The sequence below is a fragment of the Cricetulus griseus genome, chromosome 3 (genome assembly GCF_003668045.3).
Source record: "Cricetulus griseus strain 17A/GY chromosome 3, alternate assembly CriGri-PICRH-1.0, whole genome shotgun sequence".
NCBI lineage: Eukaryota > Metazoa > Chordata > Mammalia > Rodentia > Cricetidae > Cricetulus > Cricetulus griseus.
The window spans coordinates 107,422,804-107,445,474 of NC_048596.1; the positions used below are offsets into that span (position 1 = coordinate 107,422,804).

The 22,671-nt window shown below is 36.7% G+C and overlaps 1 protein-coding gene across 2 annotated transcripts in view; it reads right to left on the minus strand.

Annotated features, from left to right (window-relative positions):
• The window catches only part of LOC107977363 (disks large homolog 2), a 1,172,797-nt gene that overhangs the window by 752,449 nt on the left and 397,677 nt on the right, over positions 1–22,671 (minus strand). Inside the window, exon 1 of one of the 2 annotated variants that reach the window (XM_035442397.1) lies at positions 10,414–10,882. The exons of the other annotated variant lie outside the window; for it this stretch is intronic. Within the exon in view, the coding sequence (XP_035298288.1) occupies positions 10,414–10,722 (309 nt within the window). The 5' untranslated portion in view covers positions 10,723–10,882. Of the gene's footprint in view, positions 1–10,413; positions 10,883–22,671 lie in introns of those variants that run through there. 2 annotated transcript variants of the gene reach the window in all.

Genomic DNA, 22,671 nt, shown 5'->3' on the forward strand with positions numbered 1-22,671 from the left:
CATTCATGGGTTCTCAATGTGGTGATGCTAACGACAGTTCTCTGAGCATTTATATTTAGCCACAAAAATGATGGAGAAAACAATTAGAGAATCTACATTGGAGTATACAGGAACTAAATATAAGACACTATTTTGTGACATTACCTCAACCTTGCAGAGGACTGACTCCTATATTAAAGTACAATATTAAGTTAAATTTGCTTCTCTGTGCTTTCAAATACAGTATTTTGCCTTTTACACTGAGATTATACAGCCCACCTGGGTATCTGAAACTGACTTTTTGAATAGTTATGCCAATGTTTGAAAAGCACCATAGAGCAAGAAAAGAATCTGACTCACGAGAAAACAAAACATGCATTAATGTGAATGTTGCTTCTGTATAGGTAGACAATATAGCCACAAATAGTATATATAGAGATGTATTCACTACAATGTTATTAGACTAATTGTTACAAAGGTATGATTATACAACTAGGGATGTGTGGAATCTCACTTTTTGTAAGAGGATATCCAACTAGCCACAATACAAGGTAATATCTAGTAACACAGGATTTCACATTAAGAAGTATTGAGAGCTAAAAGGATTGAAAAGGAAGACAGGCTCAAACCACACCTTAAAAATGTATAGGTTTTGTTACTCAGAAAGAGACCATACTTCAACAGAAAATGGAAATCAGCTGGTCCAGGCAGAAGTTAGCAAGGAGTTTTCTGTGAAGGGTTGGGTAATAATTATTTAAGTATTTAAATGCTTTAGGGTCTTTGTTGCAACTGTTCAACATTGCTGTTTCAATACCAAAAGAGCTACAGATAGAATGCCTGAGTGATTGAATAAAATTAATTTACAGATAACAAAAAATTGTTTCATATAGCTGTCATCTTTGATACTATATTTCTTTGATGTTTTTAGCTATAAAATATATATGTTTTTCTTAATTCACAGTCTATACAAAGACAGTAAGCAGGGTGGCCTTGGTTTGCAGACTGCACTTTTCTGACTTCTGGACTATTTAAGAGCAAATTAAACACACACAACAGTTTTGACTGTTTGAACCAGTGGTCCTGTTCTTATAGGGGCTAATGTTTCTATTACATACTAAATGTATTATAATTCCTTTCTATCTTCATGTGAAATGACATTATTAGATACTACAGTTACCTACATGCAAAGTTTTACAAAGTACAAAAACTAAAGTCAAAAGAAAAAAAAAACAAGACCATTTAATGTATGGACTTTTAGCATGAAGACTCAATTATATTAGATGATGTATTAAAATAGTCAAATGCTTACATGATCTGATAATGAATAAATATGGATTTGAATGGAATAACAAGATGCCATTTCCTTAAAAAAGCACACAAATATGTAAGAGCAGACATGTAAAGGATTCTAGTTATGAATTCATATGGGAAACAAATAATAATGGATGTGTGATGAAAGGTTAAAGGAAATAATTTGATGTGTGGATTATTTAAAAGAAAATTGTAGATAATTGAGGTAGGAAAAAATGAGAATATCATATTCTTGCAAACAAACGGGTCATATTTTTAATCAGTCTCAGGACTGAAAAACAGTTTTATATGAAGCTTATAATTAAGGAGATATATGTTAATCTTGAGTAGGCCACAATGTCATATATACATGTATTGGCACACTATTGTACACACAAAGTGCATAGCTTTATTGATTTTATGTACCAGTTAAAATTAAATAAATAAATAAATAAAAGCATGCCAGAGAAGCAGTTTCCTAGCTGGCTATCACTCATTCAATATGTATGTATATATGTTTTAATTGATCTATCTGCCATCTATCCATGCATAAAATCCCCTATCCTGTAAAGGTAATGTCACTGATTTCTAGTAATTCAAAATTCAAATTCTTGATTAAAAATGGGCACTGATAGATAGGTAGGAAAAAAAATCTAGAGCTGGAGAGGTGGCTTAGCAGTGAAGAGAACCTGCTGCTCTTACAAAGGACCCGCATTTACCTCTCAGGATCCATATCAGGTGGCTCACAATCCCTTGTAACTCTAGTTCCAAAGGTTCCAAAACTCTTTCTGGCCTCCAAGGTACTCTCTCATGCCCACACACATACATAAAAATAAATAGCTAAAAATTAATATATCTAAAACCCTAATGGGCTGTGAAGTACAGATAACATCTTCAGCCAAACCAGACTAATATTCAAATTATCAGACTAAATAAGCTCAGAGAAGGCACAGTTGTCTACATGCTTGAGGCCCTGGGTTTGATTCCTTGATGTACAGAGCAATAAGTATGTGAGCTCTTTGCTGGAATAAGGAACACATACTTAAAATAATGATGATGGTGATGAAACAAAAAACAGACAAATTTAGCATAAGTAGCACTAGAGAAATATTATACCACGGATCTTTTAATGGAAAGAAGTCTTTTAAAAATATTTATTAATGAAATTTTATGAGCTCCAAAATTTCATGTTCCTACTAATTTAAAACATTTAATTACATATCCTTTGGTCACATTTTACTTTCTTGAGCACTAGTAACTCTGGTTAATGACACTGTACAGCATATTCCAAAATAACTAAAAGAAAGGCTTTTAAATGTTCTTACCAGAAAGAAAGGGATGATGGGTATATTAATTAGCTCCCCAACCCACACCACAATATACACACACATTTAAAGATTGCATTGCACACCCCAAATGCACATATTTATTACTTGCCAGCTAATAAAATAAATCATAGAAGTAAAACAAACAAAAGATGGATCCAGATTTACTTGAAGAAGGCTGAAATCTGCTCAGTTACACCTCTGCTGATGACGCCTACAAGTACAGATCAATGCAAAGGAGGTGTATTAAGGATGCTACTGCCTGAAACAGGATCATCATAAGTCTAGAGTCTTCCAAATGGCAAACAACTCTTGATAACTACAATGGATTAAGTACAAAGGTATATATAAGAATTGTACTAGAAAATCCAAAGATAAATAAACATGTTCAAGAACACTTTTCATTTATTCATAAAGCCTAAACTTGAGTTTTAGGTTTAGGTAATGATGTTTTGGAAAGTCTGTATTGTCAATGTCCAGAATGAAGTTCAAAATTATAGTATATAGCTGGTGTAATTTATTGCTATACAGGACTGTTCTGCATACACTAGTGTATCTAACATCCCTGGTCTCCTACTTCTAGATGACAGTCTAACATCCCAATCATTGTCAACATTAAAGCATCTTCCTACATGTGAAATGTTTCCTAAGCAAGAACTGGTGGTAATGCCTATAATCTCATTACTTGGGAGGATGATACCAGCACCTTGCCATGTGTTCTAGGCCAGCCTAGCCCACACAGCAAAACTATATCCCAGAAAACCAAGCCAAACTAAGCAAACAAATAAAAACCAGAACAATAAATAATGTTTTCTAGTGACTCTCTCTCTTTTTTTCAGAACTACTGCCCTTATTTCTAAGTAAAAATTAGGTTTGTATATTAATGCATATTAATATAATTTTTGTTCAATTCCCAGTACCTTCAATGCCTAATAACTTTTCTGGCAGAAATTCCCATGAAGATGAGTGCAGAGGGCTGAGAGGGATAGCATCATGGACCAGTAAAAAGGTAATTCAATTCTGAGTTCAGAAACCCAGGCCAAACTAAATCTGTCACAAACTAAATGACCTTGGGCAAGTCTCTTAATTTTTCTAGGCTTCAGTGCTGACTTAATCATAAAGCATTTAAATGCATTTGAGAATTTAAAGGACTGGAATGCAATATTGTCACAATGAAGAACACCAAAGAACGATAGTAACAAATAAAATAAGGAACATGAGAAAGAGTAAAGCAGACCATGTAGACGGTGGTATCAAAGAGACATTTGAGTATTAGCCTTTGGTTGTCTACTTTCATACAAAGACAGAATAAATGTGTGAGAGTCACAAACACTGGGCAATGTTAGATAGTATGTGGGAATTAAAAACAACATTGCTATGGACCTCTACTTCATTTTTACATTTTAACCAGTTGTTCTCCATTCCTCACTACACTCATTGAAGACATAACACAACTTGAGAACAGTCCGAATTAATGAGATTAGGGAGAGTGTCTCATCATGGTGTTGATGCTAATACCTTTCAACATTTCAACTTATCACTGTCCTTTACCCTGATGAGTCAGGGTAGTGACCTACAAAGGCGTCAGTAAGTATTATTGACACAAACAAATAATGCAGAAGAAAGGAAATTAGGCTTCCACAATTGGAAGCCATTCCTAAACGTGCGCATTACTGTAAACCTTTATGAACTTTTTTTTGGTAAATTGGGCAATTATAGAGATCTGAAGTGTGTGTGGTGATTGTAAGTGGTAGCAGTCTCCCTTTCAGAGCTGACAACAAGTGCTACTGTCAGATGGGGTAGGAAGAGTATGTGAGCCAAACACGCATGTAGTTGAAACCTGTTCCACTGTTTTCAGTAATGTGACTGTAACCAAGTTGTTCTGAGTGGTAGTTTCTGCAGCTTCACACAGGGACTAGAATAGGACTTTTTCAGTGTTAAAGGGTGACTGAGAGTGGTAAGACCCCTATTTCAATGTTTTATCCACCAGCATCAGGATTACTCAGTAGATGCCATAGAACCTTTGCTCTTCTCCACCTCTATGCTGAGTTTCTATTTGTTCTGCCTTGTGGAAAGAGCTCTGCTGACGTCAGCACCCAGTGATGTGGGTAGCAGGGGTGTTGAGTGGCTTCAAGCCTGCCACAGGAACTTTAATTCTTCCTTGACTTGTATTTCCCTTCACCAGAGTGACTGGTGTTTCCCAGAAATTAAAAAAAGCCTCATTCCCTTTGGTAACTAGAGAGATTGTTCAAAGAAGGCAAATAGCTATGAGAAACTTTGTGATATTTCTGATTGGGCAGAAGCTGAAGCTGAGATTCAGTGTTGGGAAGTCTTACTTCTTGGATTATAAAGCTGTCCATTTAATGTTGTTGCAAAATGCTCATTTTTTTAGTTAATACCAGAGCAGTGTTGAGGGAGATCTAGATTTACAGAGCTTGGCTAAATATTTCAAATGCAGCCCCCCCAAAGAAGTTGTAGGAAAATCTAATTTCTTTTAACTTTTAAATGTAACATCATGGGAATGATTCTTCATGAAGATAATCCTACTTGACCTCCCCTCCTCTCTTCCCCCCCCCTCTCTCTGTGTGTGTGTGTGTGTGTGTGTGTGTGTGTGTGTGTGTGTGTGTGTGTGTGTGTGTGTGTGTGTGCACAGTTTTAAATTTCTGAGAACCAGAAGGACAAAATGTCACTCAGTGGTGCAGACCTATGCCAAAAGTTTCTGGACAATTGCCTAGCTTAACCTTCATCATTAAAGGGGAGCCATAAAAATACTAACGAAAGGGTATAATGCAGGAGGTTAGTAAGTACTTCAGCTTAGGAAAATAAAAATTATGATATCACTGATAGTAATAAATACTATGTGGTGAACAATTACACTCCAGGTGCCATGCTGGAGTATTTATAGAAACTGTATTCAATTCTTACTTAATTTCTGTGCAACAGAAGAGAAAAACGAGGTGTTCAGACATTAAGCCAAGGAGATCACATAGAGCCTGTTAGTTCAAATTTAAGATTGTCTGGAACTGAATTGTAAACTCTTTCAGAGTGCCTCTCATGAACTTATGTGTATCAGTTTGAAAAGTGAGTGGATATTAGTACTTGTCTGGATAGTTTCTTGTGAACTTGACATATAATAAAGTCATCTGAAAGGAGGGAACCTCAATTGAAAAAAAATGCCTCCATAAGATCAGCCTATAGGAAGTCCTTGGGACAATTTCTTGATTAATAATTGACATGGGAGAGTCCAACCTAGTGTGGGTAGTGACATCCCTGAGCAGGTGGTCCTGTGTTATATAAGAAAGCAGGCTGAGCCATTGAGAAGCATTCTTCCTCTGCCTCAGTCCCTGCCTCCAGCCTTGACTTCTCTTCATGATGTACTATAAGCAGTAAGATTATATAAACCCTTTCCTCCCCGAGTTGCTTTTTATCATAGTGTTTTATCATAGCAGTAGAAACCTAGCTAAGACAGAACTGAAGGAGATTTGGGGGATCAGCAAGAAAAACAGCAAGACTGGAGAAATTTATGTCTAGAAGTATTCATTGGTCCAGAGGCTCAACATATAAAAAGTGGTAGAGCATTCACTCAGGGGTTATTATATAGCCCTGCCAAGAATAAAATAGTCCCTGGCTTCATAAGCCACTTCATTCTCCTGTGCTAATAAACCTTCCCCGCTGGGCCCAAGATTCTGGGTGGGCAGATCTATGTGAAATTCAACATAGACACCAGGATGCTGCATGAAAGTTTTAATATTCATATTTCTTATGAAGTTTTGGTTACCTACAATAGGCCTTTAAAAGATGACCTTATGGACAATCAATATGTACATTTTAGAATATCGCAGTAACAATATGTTCAGGGACTCATGGTGTCCTGTTCCTTGATCTGTTGATCAAGATCTATTGATCTGTTGTCTACTGAAAGATTTGGGGAAAGTGGGAATCAGTGTCTTCAGCTGTATACCTGCTGGTGTTCCAATGGAGAACTCTAAACCCATGTTTACCCAGACAGCCTCAGATAAACTCACTGGATCACAAAACAAAACAAAAATAAAAATATGAATGTAGGGAAGTGATTTGTAGACAGGATTGGAGTTAGAGGAGAGTGGGAAGAAAGATAAATTTTCAAAGAAAAAATTTAATTCAAAAGTTTTGCTTCTTTTTATCAACTTAATCAAACATTTCAATGCAACTTAGTCCAAGTAATATCACCTCCATAGACCCCTTACCAATTTTCACATTCTCTTCCTAGTAAGTCAAGAAAATGAAATAATGCAAAATAATATTACAGTAGCTGCATTGATTGTGAGTTTTTTTCCACATTCACAATATTCATTCAGCCTTTGCTAGGTGAAAACACGTCAATAAGTGATTTATATGACACAATGTTAACCATTCCTGACCATAGCCCAAGGATGTAGGCACTATTTTGAAAACCTAGTTATAAAGAGAAGCAGCATCATTTTTTAAAAAAGCGTCTTGCCCTCTTACTCTTCTGCAGACCTTTACCCCAGATGTACACTATGGGAACTGCCACATTCCTTGAAAGTTATAGGTCATGATATAATAGCCAAATGCATAGACCATTTTAAAATATGGGCTCTAAGGCAGTAGTAGTCTACTTTGTTTCCCAGAATATCCACAAGGTGTGACACGGGGCTATATCACAGGCACTCAGTATACAGTAGTCGAATAAACAGTGAATGGTGAAGAATGAGGAATAAATACATATGATTATGATCTCCAAGCTTCCATGGTTCTGTTCTGTCTCCCTATTTCAACCTGAAGTAGAAAGAAATTATGGGTATGTTTCTTTGCAAGGGCAACTATAAAATTTTAGACATGCATTACATAACTCATGTCTGGATATTGCAATTTTCCATTTTTACTGACCACTATTATGGTTATATTAACTATACAGATTCAAATGGAATGAAAATTTACTGAAAAGAGATAGAGCTACTTTTTACCAACCAAAGAGAAACATAATGGCAGAGTTTTGTTAGTTCCCAGCACCCGAAATGAATGGAATTTGGCAAAGAGCCTTGAGAGGAAGTCAAATCATTACTCTAGTCCTCTATTAAAGCAGCCAGAAATCATACTGCTGATTTCTAGGCAGTACAGTAAATATCTATGAGAACACAATCTCAGCTCCCAACCACTAAGATTCTTCAGGCCCATTTTAAGCCTCAGATGGGTTACTGGGATATTCTAAAATGTACATCATCCTTTTGCTTTTTGCTCTACAAAGATTATTTTTAGGGTCATCAGCAGCCACCCTTGGTATTAGAACATTTTCACAACCTATTTGTGAAATTGAAGGGTAAATATAGTATTAAAAACTCTCAAAACAGCCATAGATTAACAAAGAGACATGCACATCTTGTGTTTGTGACAGTACATAGACTCTCTGAGTGATCAGACATATCCATACAATTAAAACATTGGTTAAGTGCTATGAATGAATCAAGACATGGACATGCATATGTTTATATTTCAGCATATTTCTTTTACTAAATAATAAGGGAAATGCTCTAAATGAAGAAACATTTCAAGTGAAGAGAATGAAGCATTCTTTTAAAAGTAAGTTAATAGTTTCCCAGTGATAAACTAAGAATGATATAGAATGTTAATTTCCATGGGTGTAAAGCTACATACATGTATGCATACATATTTTACATGTATATATGAAAATATGTACATAATATAGCATGTACACAAATAGGATAGACACATAGTTCACTATTATAGATATTGGCATGAATATGTTGTTTATGTATATACAAAAATTAAGAAGTTAGTTATTCCTTATCATCTGTTTGGATGGGTGCAGAAAAGAGTTAAATGGAGAGACTAATCAGGCTAGCATAGAATTTTTACAGGTCAGAGATAAGACAGAGTGGCAAGGAAAATTCTGGTGAGGAAAGGGTGTCATAACATTGAAAAGCTTAAACAATATGGGATAATAACTTCAACATTGAGGTTCACTATCCTAGCCAATAGTAAAGTACATGTGTTTGAAAGAAAATAGCCAGAAATGCATATTCTAAGAAGTAAAGGAGACTGGGGCTGCTTCAATTTATTGCCTTCTCATATTTCACTTGCCCCTTAATTATCAGTGCAGGGTCTATTTCAATCCCTTAACATATTAATCAGTTATAAATTTCAGGCAAGCAGAAAGTTGATTTGGTTTAAAGGAAGAAAGGAAGAAGTTTCTCTTGGCTGGAACATTTATTAGTAGTTTTGTTATGTTGTTGTCATAAGGTAGTATTAAAGATTTGGGTTTGGGAAATTATCATTTATGGTTCTAAAAGCATACTACCTCTTGAATAAGAAAGGGATTTGAATAATAAACCAAATTTGATTTCTCTGTGCAAAAATTATAAGGTATGTATATTAAGTAGCGTTTGTCTTCTTAGAAGAATTTAATGCAAACAACACGTACTTTTAGGTTAAAAAAAAATTAAACCAATATTTTGCCCATGAGCACAAAAAATCATCACAATTGTCAAGACTCCTTATTTCAAGACTCCTTATTCAGCTTGAACTTCATATTAATTTTAAAATTTGCCTACATTTCATAACACCAGGTTCCATTTAAAGCTGAACTAACTGATAAAACATGATCTGAGATTCTGTCTTTTAAACTAAAGCTTCTAACTCCTTACCAATGAATCAAAAAACCATATGCTTGGCCATGAATTATAACCATACTGCTAAAAATTAGTGATATATGGCATTCTTGGAAGTACTTAAGAAAAACTATTATCAAAATTAAAACTTCCACTATATCTCTTAGATCATAACATTTTATTCATTATCAATATCCACTTCTCAATTGTATTGAAAATGCTGAAATTGAGATTTTTCCCCCTGCAAACATAGCTTTTTATTTCCAGTGCATATTTAAGAATAATCTCTGTTCTGTGATTATGATAGTGTCTACAGGTGCACTTAATTTATATTTACAGCATTTGCAGGAAGTCACTCCCACCCCCACCGTTTTACTGAAAGCAGGAAAACAAAAATAAGTCCATTTTATTTCTGGTAAAATGCTAGTAGTTCGAGGACAAAAGAAACTTAGGAATCAAATTAAATAAATATGCATATGTTCAGAAAGTCATTGTAAGAGAAACGGTTGTAGTCCAAATATAAATGACCTTATTGCTTCTCTATGATAAAATGTGTGTTCCTCTTTTATTCTAAGTAGGATCACCCTTGCTTCCAATTAGCCTTTTCATTTGTTAAGACTGTGTCTTATCATAAGAATAAAACCAGAATAACACACATCAAGTTTCTATTCTTCCCTTTAGTGGAAAAAATAAATGTTCTTTTATTTTTATCACGGTGGGAAGTGTCTGATTAAAATTAATTTTCTTTCTATTCCTTAAAGTAACAATAATAATTTAAAAAAGAGGCTGAAGAGAAAAGTCAACTGTGATTAGAAGTAGGCTGCTAACAGACCCTGCTACAGAATCCTAAAAATCATTTGGGGATTTGAGAACATTCGCTGGAGGAAAAGTCACCGACACCCACTCATAGCATCCCTGGATTTCTACCCTCTGCCCAGAAGTGTAAAACCACAAACACGTGTGAAACTAGAAAGCTTGCTCTCTCTCTCTCTCTCTCTCTCTCTCTCTCTCTCTCTCTCTCTCTCTCTCTCTCTCTCTCTCTCTCTCTCTTTCTTTTTTTTTTGGCTTAACATTTTTCCAAGCACTCAAACCCAGACAGTGAGGAGGACTCAGCAAAGTTTTCAAGCCACCCTGACCTTAAACACAACTTTCTTACAGCACAGAATGAAAGTCACAAAGAAAAAGCTCACCTGTGCAGGGCTGAACCAACCATGTGGGCAGGCACAATGTTCCCCACAATTCCCCTTGCCTTTAGTGCTGGTCTTGTGGGGGCTTTTCCGTACACTGTCCCACAAGGTGACCAGCTTGGTCCTGTTTGAAGCCGGGCCCCCAGGTCCTGAAGAGGGCATAGTTTGAGAACTGTACCCGAGCCCCTGAGCATTCCTCTGCCAGCCACAGGCACAGTGGGCATCCCTGATGAGGGTGGGCGCACTCCTGCCAGCATCCATCCCATCCGACCCCCGGCTGCAGCTGTGTTGCTTGGTGAGGTATGCATTCATACTGCACTGATGTCTACTCTTTTCTTTGGTCAGCTCTGCATAGAAAGGCTTTCTCCCTCACACCCCTTTCTTCCAGGCAGTTGTAAAAGTCTTTTCTCTTTGTGGATGCCTCAGTATCTTTGACAGCTGCTATAAGCGGTTCATCGTGGGAGCAGAGGGAGCAGCGAGAGCAGCTCTGCACAGCATTATCTGCGGGCTGGTAGCTCTTTGTCAATAGATGACTCAACTCACAGAGCAACTTGACAGTATCCCTGCTCTAGGCAGAAGCAATCAATGCTCCACACAGCTGGGCTACAAGACTGTACACTTTGTTACAAGCCCGTTTTGGATGGAGCCTCACAGTAGCAAATACTCAACACAATTGGGCATTCTTGCTTTTCCCTTCTTCCTGATCCACACACGAAATACAGGTCCCAGGAAAGAGAACTTTCAGTCAGAGTAGCATGACTTTCGAGAAATGATGCATCCAGGCAGAAACACTATCGCATAAGCAGTATGAAGTGATGGGAAAGTTAACCTGGAAAGGAAATGTTGACTATTTCTGGGAATCACTTTTCCAGTTGCCAAGACATGGACCAAATCAGAAAATAATGAAATTGCAGCTTTAATATTAACCTCCCAAAGTATCAATTAATTTTGAAAAGATGATCAAGGTCACAATATTACATTGGCATCTTTTCAAATTTGAATTTAATTTACTTTAAATCATGATTACATACTATAATGCAAGTATATGTTCTTTGTACTATGAGCAATTATTAATTCTATTTCTCTCAAAATATGATGACTTTTAAGATTCAAAGATGATAGGTTGGTTTATTTTAAAGCAGTATTTTTCCTCACCCCAAATTATTCTGAGGATTTACTTCCAAAACTTCACCACAACAAATTCATTCACCACATAGAGAGCCTGCATTTTAGACTGAAAGATGTATCAACCCTGCCATTCACAGTTTGGTTCACTAAGACATAATTTTCAAAATATCCCCCCCCAAATGAGTGAAACCTATCCAATTTAAAGTAATTCCTTTCCAAAGAGGACATGCCTATATTTCAATTTCAGTGTGTTTGACGAACAGATTCACAGTATTTTCAGTAAAGGGAAAGGCTAAACACAACCACACTTAGAAAAGATATTATCTTGTGAACTTCCATATCTTTGACCAGACAGTCCATGCCATTTACATGTTCCTAAAGAAGCATTGGTTCCATTGAAAAGTAAGTTGTCATCTAGCTAGGAACAAAATGGAAGTCGCCCAATTCTATAACTAGTTTAGTCATAAACAATTGAATGCCATCAGACCTTCCTTCCTAGTAGACTGGCCAGGTCCTGGTACAGTACACACATTTCTGCCTCACTCTGCACTTCTTCAGGTTCCGGAACCACTAACCTGCTCATTTCTAGACAAGGATACTTGGTAAATCATTGCTAGATTTAAACACTGCAAGAAGGAGTAGAGAACTATCCCTACACGCTTCCATCAAATGATTCTTTCCCAGGTTCTACAAAACTGTCTAATGAATTGTAGCAAGTCTAGGAGAGAAGACACTCAAAACAGCTTTACTAATCTGGGTGTGGCCATGTACTATAACCTCAGTGCTGTGGGGAAACAGACTTAGATAGGCTTCCTGGAGCTTGATTTCTCTCCAGCTTGGTGCCAGATTCTATAAGAGACCCTGTCTCAAAGGAATTAGGTAGAGAGTGATAGGACAGGTCACCCGATGTCCTCCTCATGTCTCCAGTGTATGTATTCATAGGGGTGCCTATACCAGCACCCCACCCCAAATAACTACACACACACACACACACACACACACACACACACACAGTAAAGGGATGAAGAAGATTTGTTTTTTTTTGGTTTTTCGAGACAGGGTTTTTCTGTGGCTTTGGAAGCTGTCCTGGAACTAGTTCTTGTAGACCAGGGTGGTCTGGAACTTGCAGAGATCCACCTGCTTCTGCCTCCCGATTGTTGGAATTAAAGGCATGTGCCACTAATGCCCAGCCGACAATTAAATTTTTATAGTGATACTTAAGTCAGAAAAGCACCAGGAACAGGCATTCCTTTTAGATTTTGATGCTATATTTGAGGTGATGTTCTTTATGTGGATGTTTATCTAATGGAGAAGAAAAAGAGGAGGATGAGGATGACAATGATTTGAACTATCAGGCAGAGATAATAATAACTTCATTTTCCTCCTATAAGAGAATCAAGGAGGCAAAATCAATTTAAAGGGACATTAAAACTGAGACAAACAAATCACTACAGGGTACTCAATGGGAAGCAAAGAGGGAGTCTCTTCCCACCCCACAACCTATTGTCTTTATTCTGTATCAAGATATAACTAACACCTGAAAGAACTTCTGGGTCAAATAAAGCCCCAGAGAGCTTCAGACCTCTCTGATATCACCATGATGCATGAATTCACACTGGCACTCAATACAATATGACAATGCTATCACTCCCAAATGACAATGTGGGGGACTGCAAACTGTGGATCCCTTTGATCTAATATAACTATAGCTGTTTCTCTGGTGGTTTAGGTGGATATCATTACTCAAAGGTTCAGCGGCATGTGCAGGGAAGACATGCCCCATCCTCACTCATTTTTGTCTCAAGGATAAGAATCAATCTGCATAGAGTAAGTTAGTGTGCATCCATCACAGTTCTCTGATGGTGTATGCAGTATACAGCCAGACAGGGTTTCCTGGACAGGCACCATTAAGGTATTATAAATTTTTACAGGATTCTAAATCTGCTATGAAGACATTTTTCAAATGAGCTGTTTCTTTTCATCAAAAAGGCCATAGGATATCTGTTTTCATAAGTTCGGTATGCCATTTCTCAGTAGATAAGTAGCCTACGTTGCACAGCCAATGTTACTTTCCTTCAAAGATACATAAGATCACAACAAACTTTTATCAAGCTTACCAAGACTATATTGAAATCATTATTTCACATTAGTATGTATAAACTAATTTTCATCTTCACCTTCTCCTTTCCACCAAAGATTTTTCTTTTCTTTTCAAACAGGACATTCAGCTCTCTACATCTGAAGACAGACCACTTAAACAGATAAATATGCCCAAGAAGACCTCTGTACTATGAGACAGACCCACTAATTAACAATAATCCAATTTGATCATTTGTAATTGGACAGATGGAATAGCCATGAGATGACATGAAATTCTGGTGAAACAAAAATTAGCAATGTCCAAGCACACATCCTACTTATAATTGTGATTTAACTTGGGTAGAAGATGAACAGGGTAATGCCTCGATGAGATATATCTTATTGAACTCTCTATGACCTGGCATTGACTCTATAACAAGCCCTAGTCTTAAAGCGAGCATTCAAACTAATATCCTGGCCTGGTTTGTTTAATAAAAATAAACAGCACAGATGAATCACTAAATAAATTGAAGTGTACTCAAATATTATGCAGACTTATTTTTCTAGCTACAATTTCTTTCAGGCCCTCTATCCATATGGGAACTGAAAATATTAATTACTAAGAGCTAAGTGCTTGCTGCAAGAAAACTGGAAAACAGAAGCCCTTTAGCTACCACAAGCAGTAAGTGAAATAATCATAGAACACTATACCACACTAGGAATCTTTGATTTTGAAAAGTGTAAAAACATAAATGTATAAATGCTGGCAAGTCGATACTATTCTATATCTCTCTGGTTTTGATAACTGTATGATGCAAGCAACTTACCTTTCAAACTGAGGTACCCAAGAATATTTAAAATAGCACAGACTATAAAATGATTTCCATAATGCTACACTAATTCAGTAATAGATCTTATGAGACAGAACAAGCAGGAATTCATTGCCAGTGGGTATGTTTCCAGGCATGCAGAGATTTAACCTGGACAGCTATGTTGATAGGAAACAACACACCAAAAAAGAAAAAAAAGCTTTTAAATTCTCTGAAGATGCAAAAACATATTTGAATTCTAGTGGAAATAGGGGAAGAATTAATCAGAATTAGTTATAAGACTAAATTATGAAACAGTTTTCAGGAAATGTAGACTTATTACATTCTAATGCACTTAGAAGCACCACTCTACAGATCAGAACACTAATTATGTGACTTTTTTAGATATTCTGAAAAGAACAATAGTAACATTGCAATAATCTTTTTCCAATCTGCATATTTTAGCAATTGAATTTATGTGTTGAGCTATACCTCCACAAGTAATTTGTTCTCATGGTCTGAGATTCAGCTAACTTCTATAAGCATGCCCTGTCTTTCCCAGAACATTATGTCACACTCTAAAGTATCTATATTTGTCTATTTAAATATCTTTAGTATTTGTCTTTTTCTCTCACTCATATTCCATGACTACCATAGTCTAAGCTAACAAATTTACTAAGCTAATATTTATTTACTAAAGTAAGTTGTAAACCACCCTATCCTGCCAATTATTTATCAACCAAGTCTCATTTGCTGGGATCTTAATTCCCACAGATAGTGACATCTTTAAAGTGGGTGCATGACTCCTACCCATGTCCTGTGTCATCCTGCCTCTCCTGCATTCAGCAGCCTGGTTCATGCTTCATCCCTCTTGGTCTTCAATTCACCTAGACTTTGAATGCATCTTCTCAGGTGATCACTGGTCATGGTGTTTTCCTCACTCCAAATTGTCACATAAGCTCTACTGATTTTATTGTAGGCTTTACTAGGAGTTATCTCTCTAAATCAACCCTAATGACACATTAAGATCCAAGGAATGGGTGTATTTTGCATACCAGCTCCAAAAGCAAGCTCCAAGCCTTGTTGTCTATTAGAATGACATATCTAAGAGTCTTCTAATTAGGAATTCTGGAGTCTTCCTTGCTCCCAGTAGGACTCAATGCCATCTACTCAGGGAAGCATTCTTCAAACAGTGGCTTCCCTGGAGGACAGACCACACTTTCCTTCCATCTAGCATTACTTTGGCTTCTGTGTTCTCTTATAAGACTATCATAATTATATATAAAATAAGAATTGTGGTTTTTACTTGTCCATTCCCTTCTCAAAACATAACATAAGCCATGGCCTGCAGGGTAAGGAGAGCCTCCCTTGCTTCCATCTGCACCCTTTGATCTCAGCATAAAGTAACAAATAGTTTTCATTAAAATATCAAGGAAGAAGAAAAAAGTATTTTACAGTGACCATACCAACATGAGTATTTTTGTCTGTGTTACAACTCTCAGTGTAAAATGAATAAAGGGTCATTGTGATTTTAGAACTAAAACAACAGTAAATTCTCATGGTCATCAATTCAGTGCAGCATATATTATGGCTACCTACATAATCATTAAAATTTAGTTTTGTGATGAAATGTTTTAATGGTGAGGTCATTGACATATTGGTCTTGAGTAGTACTGAAGTAACTTATTTATTTTTATCAAGATACTAATTTGTAATGGTATTTCCTGACAACTGGATGTTTTTTTAATCAGGTCTTTGTAAGTATTCTCACTTTATTGGTAGTGTGAAACCTGGAATGTTTCTCTTCAAGTTAAAAGCCAATCCCTTATAATTATAGGGGATGAAGAGATGGCTGTGTGGTCTGGATCACTTAAGAGGCCCTACATTCAGTTCCCAGCAACCAACCAGCAACTCACAACCACTGTAACTCCAGGCTCAGGAATTCCCATGCCTCATTCTGGCCTTTACAGGCACTGCACTTATTCAGTGCACTTTCATGCATGCAGTCAAAAGTCATACACATAATTAAAAAACAAATGAACAGTATATTTTTTTTTTAAAAAGTCAATCAACAGTTAAGTAAGGAAAGAATCTCAGACTCTGTTAAAACCATAGGCCTTAGCCAGGCGTTGCGTTGGTGGCACATGCCTTTAATCCCAGCACTCAGGAGGCAGAGGCAGAGGCAGAGGATCATCTCTGTTAGTTTGAGACCAGCCTGGTCTACAAGAGCTAGTTACAGGACAGCCTCCAAATCCACAGAGAAACCCTGTTTCGAAAAAAAACACAACAAAAACAAAAACAAAAACAAAACATAGGCCTTCCCAAGAAGATATAATACAAAATAAATGGCAATTCACAGAATCTTAAATGTGCATATAAGAGAGGTAAAAGTCATGGAGAGGCTGCCTGTACCTCCTAACAACCAAGCTACAATGTTTGAAAATGTAAAAATTACTATGTTTATAGCAATATCTATAAAAATTATTGTAAATGTACCTGACACCAATTCTCTCAAATTTATCAATGTAGAACACAGTTCTGTTAAATACAAGCAATGTTTTGTGTTAACTCCCTAAATTGTATTTGGCTTGAATCATTAAAATTCTGTACCAGTCCATAAATTGTTGCTGCTACCAGCCTTACTGGAGAAAGTAGCAATTAATGCAGAGGTTCATAATTGTTCAAAGCCCCAAGAATAAGCAATTCTGGGTCCCCAGGAATCTATGTAAAGCACTTGCCCTTCCCCTGTCAAGTCTCAGGAAACATGGGAGATGAAGGGATAGACAGAGCTATAGGATGGGGAGGAGTTCAGTGACATTTGGTCCTCTGGTCATTACATGGTTGTTACATACAGGAACTCACAGCTATAGCTACTTACACATACATAACTGGCACAGGATCAAACCAGCTGAAATACCAGCATGGGACAGAGTGGTTTCCTGAGTCAAGAAGCTATTTTATATAGGGGAAGCCATTTCCCCTAGCTAAGAAGCTGTTGGCAATCGATTATTGCTATGGGTAGGGGTGTCTCTTTCCTTACCAGTGTGGCAATTGCTAGGTTCCCCATGCACCAGTGGATGACTTCATACCTAACCACATATGGGAGCAGTAACTGAAATGAGTGGTTTAAAAAGTAATGAATAAAAATTTATAAAAGGAGGACATGAACTTGGGAGGGAGATGTGATGGAAACTCCTGGAGGTCTTCATAGAAGAAAATGAGGGGTGGTTATGATTAAGATACATCGTCTACATGTATGTAGTTCTTATAAAATAATTTTTTTAAAAAATTTCTGAGTTATTAAAAGATCACTCCAAAGTCTTGGAGTGCTACTCTTGGCTGCTGGCAACCACCATTCTATTTTCTGTTTCTATGAATTGAACTGCTTTCTATATTCCTAACATTTGATGTGCATGCAATATTTACCCTTCTATAAATGTCTCATTTCATTCTTTATCATGTCTTTGAGTCACCAATGTTAAAAATAAGATTTCCTTCAGTTTTATGGTCAAATACTATTCCTTCTCTCTGTGTGTGTTTGTGTGTGTGTGTGTGTGTGTGTGTGTATGTATGTATGTGATGGAATATGGTAGATAGTATAGATGTATAGGATGGCTAGAAATAGATATTAATACATAGACACACAGGCAGACAGATATACAGTTACATTGACAAATACAATCCATCAACTAATAGACATTTAAATAATTTCTAGTCTGTTGGAACTAACTCTCTCATATACACATGACTACAACTAAAGCTTCCAGAATGATAATATTAGAGGTGAAAGCTTTAAGGGGCAGGACTTAGTGAGAGGACTAGTGAGCACTATCTACCCTGTGCTGTGACATGCTGTTTTACTATGGGCTTAAAGATATGGGGTCAAATAAAAATGGACTGGAACGTCCTAAACTGCTAGCCAAAAGAAACAATAATTAATTAATTATATCAGATATTTGTTATAACAAAGTTGATCAGCATCCCAATACCTCCCTCCCTGTACTTGAAGCATCATTGCTGGAAATCTTAAGTTGTCATACACAGAAATAGGGAGGCAACCAGAAGGTGGATCCAGTCTTTCATTAAAATAATTTTACAAGATTTTAGTTCCCAGTGCTATTATTTGTAATGGATGGTCTCTGAATTTATTGAGATGCTTTATAAAAACCTCCTTGGTTAAAAATAAGGCAGACTCTGGCTTTTCGGAGGTAATTCATCTGTGGATTGGCTTAAAGGCAGAGGCATTGGTTAGTAGAAATGACAGACCCTCCTCCAGCTAAGTAAGTTCCTCTCCTCAGAGATGTAACAGTTTAATAAAGTTAGACCTAATGGCCTTGCTGTGGCTACTGTTTTTCAAATTTACATTTAATTAATCATCTCCTTGGTGGTTCCACATGATTTTTGCTTTGGGGTGTATTCATTTGATTTAGTATGCATTTAGTGAGTGCCTATTTCATACTACGTGCTATGAAACTGTAGACAGGAGAAACTTCTAGTAAGAGTAGAGGCATTAAATACACAAAAGCACAGAGCAATGAAATGGCATATACAAAGACAAGATGTGGGGGTCCTGCAGCAAGGTGAGTTTTATATATGGGCAAATTTGTCTTTACTACCTAATTGCAAGGACTGGAACTTTACTAAAGAGCTAGGTTCAGCCTTGATTTTTATACTTAGAATCTTCTTTCCACTTTCTCCCTATAATATAATTTTTATCTATCACTAAAGCCTGCTATTGAACTGCTATTGAACTGTATTTAGGACACATGCTGTAATTTGGACAGTGCCACCAATTAGCTGTATTTTCATTATTACAACTTGGTAAGTTTTCAGTTTTCATGATGACATCATAGAAAGTTGTAAACAGCAGGAATAAGTGACAATGATTCTCTGTCAACATGTTTATGGTTAATCACTGTTTTCATTCTAACTTAAGAAATGATGATTCAAAGTTGCAAGGTGCTTAATATGTGATATTGTGAAGGTTTTGTCTTCTATTATCAATTTTCATTCTTTCTATAAAGTTTGCCACACAGATTACTATGATATTACAATGAATTGCTGACCTCTGCACCCATCATCATATCCTATATTCAATCATCTACTCAATGGTAGGGATGAAGGCCTGCTCACTTTCCCTGACAGATCTCTATTGTGTCTCCAAACAGGTTGAACAAATTTTCATGGAGGTATAAATATTTGACCTCTTATGGCACTTTATTATTCTAAAATCTGCCTGGAGTTTTTGTGCACTGTGACAAAGCTTTGTACAGCATTTATGCACTTATTTTTTGCATTCATTATTGATGAGGCAGGAACTCTAGAGAGTCAGACTTCTAGGTTTACATCCCAAGTCTGATCATATCAGATAGCAAATTTGAGCAAGTCACCATTAATCTCAGTTTCTTCACCTATAAAAGAAGAATTATTTTTACCTCAGCAGAATCTTATAAGGATAGCATGAGTTAACTTCTGGGAAGTCATTAACATAATGTCCAGCAAGTACATTATAATGCTCAGTAGTGTACTGTCCATCTGTCTGTCTACCTAAGTATCTACCTATCCACTCACATACCAGTTTCAAAACCCCTCACCATTCTACTTGTAAGGTAAAAATTTGCAAATTCCATGAGCAGATCATCAATAAAGATCAGTCAAATTCAACTGAATATCAGTGTTTTATAGTGGTCCTAAACTAGTCTTCCCAACTCCTATTTTGAGGAAGGTGTTGCCTTGGGGCAGGTGATAAATAACAAAATCACCAAGAATACATCCATTGTTTATTGATCACTTAGAGTCTCAGGCATAGCATTTGTTTGATCCTGTTTACTCTATATTATGGAAAATATTCTTGTTTATTATCTGAAAATACACAGAATAGTTCTATAGTTCTCTCATGGCTCAGAATTAATAATGACTAGAACCTTCAGTAAAGCATAGGTCCATACTCTACCTGAATTGTGCGATGAAACTGGTGCAAAACATTCAATAGAGGGCTAATGTTCAAAATATATAAAGGACTAAAAAATAACTAACAAGAAAACAAATTTAAAAGTGGGTACATATCGAAGCAGAATTCCCAAATGAGGAAATTCAAATGGCTGAGAAACAAATAAATGTTAACTATTCTTAGTCATTAGGGAAACGCAAATCAAAACTACTTTGAGATTTGAACCTTACACCAATCAGAATGGCTAATATCAATTAAAAAATTGAAGTTCATGCTGGAAAGGATGTGAAGCAAGGGGAACACTCATCCATTGCTGGTGGGGCTGCGAACTTGTGCAGCCACTTTTGAAATCAGTGTAGCACTACCTCAGGATGGGAATTGATGTCCCTCAAGATCTACCTATACCAATCTTGGACATATACCCAAAGGATACTTCATCATATTATGGAGATACTTGGTCAACCATGTTCATTGATTATTTTTTCAAAATAGCCAGGAAATAGAAGAATCCTAGATGTCCCTCAACAGATGAATGAATAAAGAAAATGTGGAACATTTACATAATGGAATATCACTCACCAATTTTAAAAAAAAATGAAATCATGAAATTTACAGGTAAATGAATTGAACTAGAAAAAAATCACCCTGAGTGAGTTAACCCAGACCAAGAAAGACAAATATGGTATCTATTTGCTTATATATCTATTAATATGTTAGCTATTAAGTCAATAATAAGCAAGCTACAACCTGAAGAACCACAGAGGGTAGGTATAAAGTAAGGGACTGGGGGATTGGACTAGGAAAGCAGACATATCTCTCCAGGAAAGGAAAATAGAGCAGATAATTATGGATGGAGGAGCAGGAGGATCAAGTGGGGAGGAGGAGGGAAGATTGGGATGAAGGAATTAATGTGGGGAAAGAAAGCTAAAAATAAGGAGCAATTGAGGGATGGTATGGAAACATAACAGAATAGAAGCTTCCTAAAATATTGGTATTTATAAATATATTTTAGGAAGACAATCAAAAACGAAGTTGCCAAAAAATCCAGGAGACAGAACCCCAACTGGCCATCTCTTGCACCAAATGAAGCTTCCAGTACTGGGAATGGGTTACATTTAGTTGAATTATTGGCCAAAGGGGTCCCCTAGGGATCCCCAAACAACCTAGGCTGTTGCCAAGACTATAGGTTGCTCTACACAAACTGATTGCAAGGCCCCATTATTAAAGACATTACACAACTCATTGAACATGAAGACATCGAGCTGGTGCTGACATAGAGCCTTCACCCTTACATTCTAGCATCTTTGGTATAGGAAAGTACTCTGCATGCTACCAAAAGAGAAAGGTAAACACTTACCCAGCCACAAATCATTTGATCAACAAAGGTGTTCTGTATGAAAGATCTGCTATTGCAGTCATAGCAACAAATTTGAAGGAGTAACCACCCAATATCTGAATTAACTTAAGGCTTATTCCATGAGATGGAACCCACACCTGATACTGTGTGGATGATCAAGACCCTGAAACTATATAGTCCAGGGACCTAGGATAAAACCAAATACTACTATTCTACGAAAAGAATATAGCAATAAAATGACCCCTAAAGACATTTTACTATACTAATATCAGTGTCTTGCTCAGCTATCAGCAGGGAAGCTTCCTTCTGCAGCAGATGGGAACAAATAGAGACCCACAGCCAGACAATATGCAGACCTTGGAACACCCAGTCCTAAATGGGATATCTCTATCAAATTGCTCCCCTCAGGTCCCAGGGAAACCTGCAGATGAGGAGAGGAAAAGAGTGTAAGAACCAAAGGGAGTGAGAACACCAAGAAAACCAGGGCCTCTAAATCAGAGACAGCATGCACAGGGATCTCTACCAGATGGGGCTCAAGAGCTTAAAGAAGAAGTGGTCACATGTCCCCATTCCTAAGACAGAAGTAATCTTAATCGATAACCACTTGCAAATGAAAACTTAGTTTTCTCCAAGACAGTGTCACTGAGGAAACAAACTAGACTTCAGGGTAGGCTGCATGCCTGGCAGTAGATGACTAATAGAAAACAAACTCAAAGGCAACTTTGGAGGTTCTTTGTCTTATAATGAATTTCATGTCTATTTTTTTAAAATATTTTCTTCCTTTATTTTCTCTCTTTCTACCCTACAGGTCCTTTGGGTATAGCATATACTTCAGCTTTCAGTTTCGTGTTTTTAATGGGATTTCTGAGTATGTCAAAGAGTGAGTGGGTCTTTGCATGTTTTTGTGCCTTTTCTTGGACTCTTTCTTCTGTTTGTTT